Source organism: Helianthus annuus, chromosome 5 (assembly GCF_002127325.2).
Source record: "Helianthus annuus cultivar XRQ/B chromosome 5, HanXRQr2.0-SUNRISE, whole genome shotgun sequence".
Lineage (NCBI taxonomy): Eukaryota > Viridiplantae > Streptophyta > Magnoliopsida > Asterales > Asteraceae > Helianthus > Helianthus annuus.
The window spans coordinates 4,381,243-4,389,873 of record NC_035437.2 but is presented as its reverse complement, the minus strand read 5'-3'; the positions used below and the strand labels follow the sequence as shown (position 1 = coordinate 4,389,873).

General features: G+C 36.3%; 1 protein-coding gene across 1 annotated transcript; it reads left to right on the top strand.

Annotated features, from left to right (window-relative positions):
- Positions 1-1,460: 1,460 nt before the first annotated feature.
- On the top strand, positions 1,461-3,998 carry LOC110939745. Its single transcript, XM_022181316.2, has 2 exons — positions 1,461-1,809; positions 2,738-3,998. Exons 1-2 carry the CDS (start codon positions 1,500-1,502, stop codon positions 3,748-3,750), a joined length of 1,323 nt encoding a protein of 440 aa, XP_022037008.1. The 5' UTR covers positions 1,461-1,499; the 3' UTR covers positions 3,751-3,998.
- Positions 3,999-8,631: the final 4,633 nt, after the last annotated feature.

The window sequence follows — 8,631 nt, the reverse complement described above, 5'->3', positions numbered from 1 at the left end:
GCCGACATCATACTAGTTTTTTAAATCGTAATACCAACCTTCCGTTGCTATTAATCGCACACATGCCGACATCATACTAGTTTTTTAATAATTTTTATTTGTTTCTTTTTTTCCCAAAAAATATTATAAAATTTAATTATATCCGTGTTGCAGGACTTATGTCACGGCCTTTTTTAATTTTGGCATAACTTTTTTTGTCGTTACATTTTGATGTTTAACAAAAGAATAGGTGTAGATATCATGTTAGCTAATATAATGACTTCATTTTTTTTTTCTTTTGTTTTTTTTTTCGGTTGTCATACCGTATGCATGTACTGTACCAGTATCAATACCATAACCAATTGAGCCGATAACACTAGTTATTTAAAAAAAGGGCTAATAATTTTAAGAGTAAAGTTCTCGTACAAATAATTTTAACGTACTAAACGTACGAAAAGCATGAAAAAGACAAAAAAACGCGGTGATATTTTCGTAAATATTTGCTTGTAGGGTAATTATCAAAATTATTCTACAAATGATCCTGTAGAGCAACTTTGATCTTGTAGAATAAGTTTGTAAAATGTTCTTGTAGAGTAATTTTGATAAAAAATTATACATAACAAAAAAAAAAAAAAAAAAATACTACCCCCCCCCCCCCCAAAACCCAAAAAAAACCTAACCCCCCACCCAAACTAAATGGTAAAAACTAAACCATAAAGTTAAACCCCATAACTAAATGCTATTTTTTTTTATAAAATTATTCTACATGATCATTTTACAAAATTACTCTACAAGATCAAAATTACTCTACAGGATCATTTGTAGAGTAATTTTGAATTGTATGTTGTTTGATAAAGTTGTAGTGTAATTTTGATTCACTTGTAAAGTAATTTTGATACACTTTTAGAGTAATTTTGATAATTACTCTACAAGATCAAAATTACTCTACAAGAACATTTTACAAAATTACTCTACAAGGATAAAAATTACTCTACAAGATCATTTCTTGAGTAATTTTGATAAATACGAAAATGTCACCGTGTTTTTTCAGCAAAACCTTCTATTCGTACGTTTTGTATGTTAAAATTATTTGTATTTGATTTTTTGTCATAATTTTAAAAGAAATAAAAAAAGAAAATCGACCTTTTATTTTAAGGTAAATGAAATAATGATGAATTGGTAGAATTGGCAAGTGAATTGGAGTGGATTATTATGTTTGCCGTTTGGATATGTTGGAAGCCAAACAACAAAATCAAACCGTTGATCTTTGGACCATAGTATTTCTGCTGGGCCCCACCGGAAGTGTTTGGACGGTGCCAACTAGTACAATCCAAAGCGTCAGAAAATATTGAAACAACAACAATAATAATAATAACATTAATAACGACAATCTTATTTTTTTTTGTTAATATGAATTTCCTAAAGTCAAATAAAACAAAAACACATTATAATATAAATATAAATACTCATTATATATTATATACACACCCCACCACCTAACCTTTTATCTTATATAAACCATGGAATCTAACAACCACACTCTGCGTTTGGTCACAGCAATGGCAACCACCCACTACACGGCGGAGCAAGCCTCTGCCACCGTCGACTCCGTGGTTTCGTCGCCGCGATCGGACAGCCTGTCCGTCGGTGGATACGACGATACCACGGCGCAAGCACGTGTCCGATTCATGTGCAGTTTTGGTGGGAAGATATTACCACGTCCTCATGATAACCAACTCCGGTATGTTGGTGGCGACACCCGCATCGTCACCGTACTCCGCCACAGCACCACCTATGCCTCCCTTCTCAGTAAACTATCCAAGCTTTCTGGTAAACAATACTGTTTTTGGCTTAATAATTGATATTGGATAATTATTTGTAATTAATCAAAACTAGAGACATAAGATCATTCACAACCCGTACACTAAATTTTGTGAGAGAGAATTTTATATTGTAAAATGTAACTATTCATCTCTATATTTAATTAAAGAAAGAGAAAATATATTTATTTTTAGTGAAATTATAAGATAAATTTGATGTGATAGCATCTGGAATTCAGTTCTGTCAGTATTGGTTTCACGGTACCGGTACCACTATCCAGTATCCGGTGTAGATTTTAATACAACATCATTTTCAATAAAGTTTATATTAAAATATCTAGAAGAAAATTAAAAGATGTGTATGCTTATACTATTTAAGGTAAAATAATGAAACTGAAACTTAGAAGATAATAATTTATATGAAAGTTACTACTACTATAAAATAATGAAACTGAAACTTAAAAAGTAATTATTTTGTATGCAAATTAATAACTATACTAACTAGTAGTTTTTTTAATTAAAACTTTTTACAGCTAAATACCATTTAAAAAGTCACAATTAATTTAACTCGAAATATTAATATTCAACAGGTACAACTAGAGGTGTACTAATCGTTTTTTTTTTTTTGAAAAACCGGTCTGGTTTTTAACCGAACCGGTTTTTTTTAATAACCGGTTTCGGTTACTAACCGGTTTTTCAAGCCTAAAACAGTAAACGGTATAACCGGTTAGGATCGGTTTTTAACCGGTTTTTGTTAAAAAACCAGTTTTAATCGATTTTTTAATACCGGTTTCGATTATTAACCGGTTTTTCAGATCAAGAACAGTAAACGGTCACAAACCGCCGGTTTGGTTCGGTTCTAAAACCAGTTAAAAAAACCGGTTTCAGTTTTTTTTTCTGGTTACGGTTCTAAAACCGGTTTTTTTGTACACCTCTAGGTACAACCGATATATGCGTAAAGTACCAGTTACCAAACGAAGACTTGGACGCCTTGATCACCGTCACGAGTGATGAGGACGTGGAAAACATGATGGACGAGTATGATCGCTTGGCTCACAACAACAAAACGGCTCGGCTTCGGATCTTCTTGTTTCCAACAGACCAGTCACTCTCACGAGCCAGCAGCATCAGCTCGCTGCTAGACGGCTCCGTTAAGCGCGAACACTGGTTTCTCGACGCGCTTAACGGGGGCGCCAGCCTGGATCGTGGGCGATCCGAAGTCTCATCAATGTTGTCAGAAGTACCCGATTATTTATTCGGGTTGGACCACCCGGATGACCCGAAACCCAAAACAAAACCCGCGGTTAATGATAATGTTTCGGTTTCGGATCCTGGGTCGCCCGCTCCACGGATGTCTCCGTATTGCTCGACTTCATCATCATTGGGCCCCACGGTAACTGCCCCGGTCCCGAACCTCCGACCCGTTAAAACTAAACTGGATAACCCGGCCCCGGTTGTTAGCGAACCGAAAGAAACAGTTACTGAACGTTTTGCCGAGGCTAATGACCCGATAATTATGAAACAAACGGATTATACGGGTCAGCACGTGTATTATATACGGAGGACGTCATCACCATCACCAGCCCCGGTTCAAGAGATGCCGGTTTATTATATGCATCCCCCGGGTTCAATGCCTCAAGAAAATATTCCGGTTCAACCGATGCAGATACGGGCCCAATATGGTCAACAGTTTATGGCGCCTCCGGGTCACATGCTTCACCCTCAAGTATCGAATATGGGCCAAATGTACCCCGGAATGAGGCCCGCTTCGGGTGGGGAGGCATATGATATGCCGGGTAGAAGTGGCGGTGGGCCGGTCCAGCCCGCTTATTATGGGCCAAGATATGTTGGAGTTCCGGGTTATCCTGGACCTCCTGGTATGGTTATGCAAGGCGCGGAAGAAATGAAGCAACCCGGGCCTGAAGGAAAAATGGGCCGGGCTCCACAATGATGAATAAATGGGTATTTCTATATGGGCTTATGTTTGATATGTTTCTGGTATAAGTATTATTTTTTTGTTTTATTTCTTTGTTGACTTTTAGTAGGTCAAATTCATGGAGATGTTTGCTACATAAACTCTATGTATATTTGATTGTGAATTGTAAAACAGCTATTTGTAAGAGGCCTATGTTGAATATTTCTAATTCAAAAGGCCAACTTTATTTAATATGTATATATATTTTTATAATATTACAGTTTTGAGTTTATTTGAAAAAATTTATTATAGTAACCATAAGAATAAAATACATTAGGAAGATAAAATTTAATCTATCAATCAAAGGGGTGTTCATAATGAGCAAGATGATTTAAGGAAAAGAAACTCATTATTTATTTGGTAATTATTTATTTGGTAATTCTTGACAAGTTGACGCCACTTTAAATACTATTTTGACCCGACGTAAAAAATAATCACGTTTTGGCACGGGCAGAGCTTAGCTTGGGCCTGGGGTCCCTGACCCCCTTGTTTTTTCGTTTAGTAGTGTAAATTTTATCGAAAATTTCTGAAAAACTCTATATGCATCGAGTCCACCCCTCCTGATTTTCCCGAAAACTAAGTTCAAGATCCGCCAATGGGATTTGGCAGCCTGGCAAAATGGACAAGTTGGGTTGGGTGTCAAAACTAGCTTTACACATGTACATTTGCCTGCTAATGCCACTATTTACCCTGCTGTGCATGTCTTACTACTGAGAAAAAAGTTTATGGTCCAATACCATCCACAACTTCAACAGGATGTATGTTCACTGGAAATCTATCCTATCAAAAGACGCTACATGGGAGAATGCAGAAGATGAATAACTCTTTTAAGAGGGATTAGGGAATATTGATATGTGCAAGTTATGGTTGTTAAATAACTTGAAAACTAGCTCTATACTTCCGTGCGCGTTGCGCATGGGAGCTGAGAAGAACAAAAAAAGAAAATGTAGAAAAAAAAAACACTAAAAGATAACCGAAAGAAAACCAACAAAAAAAAATTTATGGTAATGATATTGTTTGTATGAAATCCGTGGTCAGATATGAGCAAATGGTACTGGGTGTCGGTACCGAATTTCCCGAACCGAAAGATCATAAGTACCAATTCGGTACCGACTTTTGGCGTTCTTGGTACCGGTTCGCTACCGGTTTTTACCTTCATATACCAGTACTGTAACCGGTATTTTCGGTACCAGTACCGATTCGGTATCGGTTGGCACCGAGCTCATCCCTACCCCTGAAACTAAAAAAAGAAATCATTAAAAGTTGAAGAAAATCAACATAAAAATGTTGTACGATACCATTGTCAGTACAGTACCCGTGATCAGGGATGAGCAAATGGTACCAGGTAGCAGCATCGAATTTTCCGAACTAAAAGATTTTCAATATCAACTCGGTACCGACTTTTGGCGTTTTCTGTACAAGCTGGTACCGGTTTTTAACTTCATGTGCCGATACCGAACAGGATCACCGCCCAATTTACCCAATTACACAACACAAAACCTTATATGACATGTACAATTATACATGTACAAATCCTAAGCCTTATGTCAAAGTACAAACAAAACATAAGAACCTACAATAAAGAATAGCATGTAAAACCTTTAATGCATAGCTTAACAACTATAAGCATAACAATGTTACAAATATGACATGTACAATTATACATGTACAAATCCTAAGCCTTATGTCAAAGTACAAACAAAACATAAGAACCTACAATAAAGAATAGCATGTAAAACCTTTAATGCATAGCTTAACAACTGTAAACATAACAATGTTACAAATTGATAATATATAACATGTGCCGTGAAGGCGAAGCTTTGGCTACTAACATGTTTATTATGTGGTTCGGTTCGGGGAGAAGAACAAAGATGAGTGTAATCAAATCCAATGGCTAAACATACAAGGGCCATTTTATATCTGTCTTGGAAAATATGAGGTTTTACAATATGTTTGACCTTTGAATCAGTCTGCTTATCGTCATCCGCTTTTAAACCAACAACTCTAAGTGGAACATTAAACTCAATTATTAATTTTTTTGTTCTTTAAAATCACTCTAATACTGAATCTAATTTACATTATTTATACTAAAGCTTAAGTTGTTGATCAGACATGGGTAGTTAAGTTGTTAGTCCCAGGTTCTTTAAGCTTCCTGTCAAGGTTACACAACATAAGATATCAAAGCTGCTTAAATAACATACATTAATACTAGATTTAGTGGCATCCACCATGTAATTGTTGGAAAGCTGACTTAGGGTTTCGATGAATGAGAGTTAAATGTTCATAAAATGAATTGATGAATTAATCGGAACATGATACAGAGTATATATACATACATATATTACCGATAACCGCTATATCTATATCTAATAATAATAACATAATAAAATAAAAGTTATAATATCTAGCTTATAAATAAATATTCATGTCTAACACCCTCCCGTAAGCTAGATTATTGTAGCATCATGTGCAGCAGATGTTTGAGACGAGTGAAGTCTTTCGGTTGCAGGGCCTTTGTCATTATGTCAGCCATTTGATCCTTGGTAGCACAAAAGATTACTGCAACCTCTTCCTTCTTGATTAGATCTCTAATATAATGATACTTGACTCTTATATGTTTGCTCTTTCCATGGTATACTGGGTCTCTTGCTAAGCAAATGGTGGATTTATTATCGCAAAATATAGGTATAGCATAATCTTCTTTTCCTTGCAGTTCATCCAGAATTCCTTTTATCCATACTGCTTGACAACCGGCTAAGGTTAAAGCCATGTATTCTGCTTCTGTTGAGGATAGTGCAACTACTTTTTGCTTCTTTGATTGCCAAGATATGGGTCCAGATCCCAGATGGAAGATATATCCGGACGTACTCTTGCTATCATCTATGTCTCCTGCATAATCACTATCACTGTAACCTGTGAGTTTTCCTTTTCCACCTTTAGAATAAGTGATACCCTGATCCAAAGTACCTTTGATGTATTTTAGTATGCGTTTTGCTGCTTCCAGTGACTCCTCTTTGGACATTCCATGAATCTACTGATCTTACTTACTGTGAGTTTTCCTTTTCCACCTTTAGAGTAAGTGATACCCTGATCCAAAGTTCCTTTGATGTATTTTAGTATGCGTTTTGCTGCCTCCCAGTGACTCCTCTTTGGACATTCCATGAATCTACTGATCTTACTTACTGCAAACATAATGTCTGGCCTAGTGTTTGTTAGATACATCAGACTTCCTACTAGACTACGATATACACCCTCATCTATACCCTCTTCAGGATCATCTTTCTTTATGAATAGACTCTATTTCTTTGTTCATTGCTTCTATCCATCTCGGATCATTACTAGCTTCTTCATATGTTGTCGGGTCAGCACTAGTTGCATAGAGAACAAAGTTTACTACTTGATTTTCATTATACTTTTGTAAAACTTCTGCTTCAGTGAGAGCCCTCGTGTCCCTGTATAAACTGTCTATACTTCTTGTGTTGATCACTTCGTTCTCCGAGTCCATTGACGATGAGTCATTTACATGTGACTGTGACTGATCTGCTTCTTGATTTTCAGCTCCATGTCCTGATGATTCGAAGTTCTCCGCTGTTTGCTCTTGATCAGTTGGTGTTTCTTCTTGAGTTTCACTCACTTCTATTTCCCTTTGAGCATTACTTGGTTCGTCGTTATTAGAGATAACAAACAGGACATCAGACTCTTTCGGATCCATGACCCACCTCTCGTTCTCATCAAATATCACATCACGGCTGATAATAATCTTGTTGGTTTGTGGATTATACAACTTGTACCCTTTGCTATTTTCACTATACCCAATAAAAACTGTTTTTTTTCAGTTTTCTTGTTTAGCTTATCTCGATGTTGTTTAGGGACATGAGCATAAGCTAAACAGCCGAATACTTTGAAGTGTTCTACATTGGGTTTCCTGCCATTCCATGCTTCGTAAGGAGTTATATTGGGTCTCGTTTTTGTAACTGTTCTATTTAAAATGTACGTGGTACATGCTATTGCTTCCGCCCAATAACAATTCGGTAATTGTTTGATATTCATCATGCTTCTACTTAACTCCATTAACGTTCTATTCTTCCTTTCTGCTACCCCATCCTGTTGGGGAGAATAACTGTTTGTCAGTTGATGACGTATTCCATTTGATTTCAGAAAATCTTGGAAAGCTTTACTGCAATACTCTCCTCCTCGATCAGTTCTTAGCATTTTAACTGAATGATTGGATTGTTTTTCATTCAAGGCTTTAAATATCTTGAAATAATTCAATGCTTCCGATTTGTATTTGAGAAAGTATACCCAGGTTTTTCTCGAATAATCATCGATAAAGGTAATGAAATACCTACATCCTCCAATCGATTCAGTTCTCATGGGACCACATATATCTGAATGAACCAGTTGTAGAGGTTCACTGGCCTGCCACATTGTTTTCTTTGGGAAAGTTTTTCTCATTTGTTTTCCTGAAATGCATCCTTCACATAGGTTCTCATTTTTCATAATCTTCGGTAGTCCGTGTACTAGTTCCTTATTTCCCATATTGATTAGTGTATCCATATTCACATGACCATATTGTTTATGCCATAGGACTGACATATCTTTTGTTGTCATGGTCATAGCAAAATTTAGATCACTTCCGGGACGTAAAGGAAACATTTTGTTGCTTGTCATCTTGATATCGCCCATAACTTCATTACTTGCATCCTTGATAATGCACCGATTTCTTTGAAACAGAACCGTATAGCCCTTTTGAATGAGTTGTCCCACACTCAAAAGGTTGTGTTTCAAACCTTTTACATAAAAAACACTCGGTATCTTCTTGACTTGTCCTCTGATTGCGATCGATACGTCTGCGCT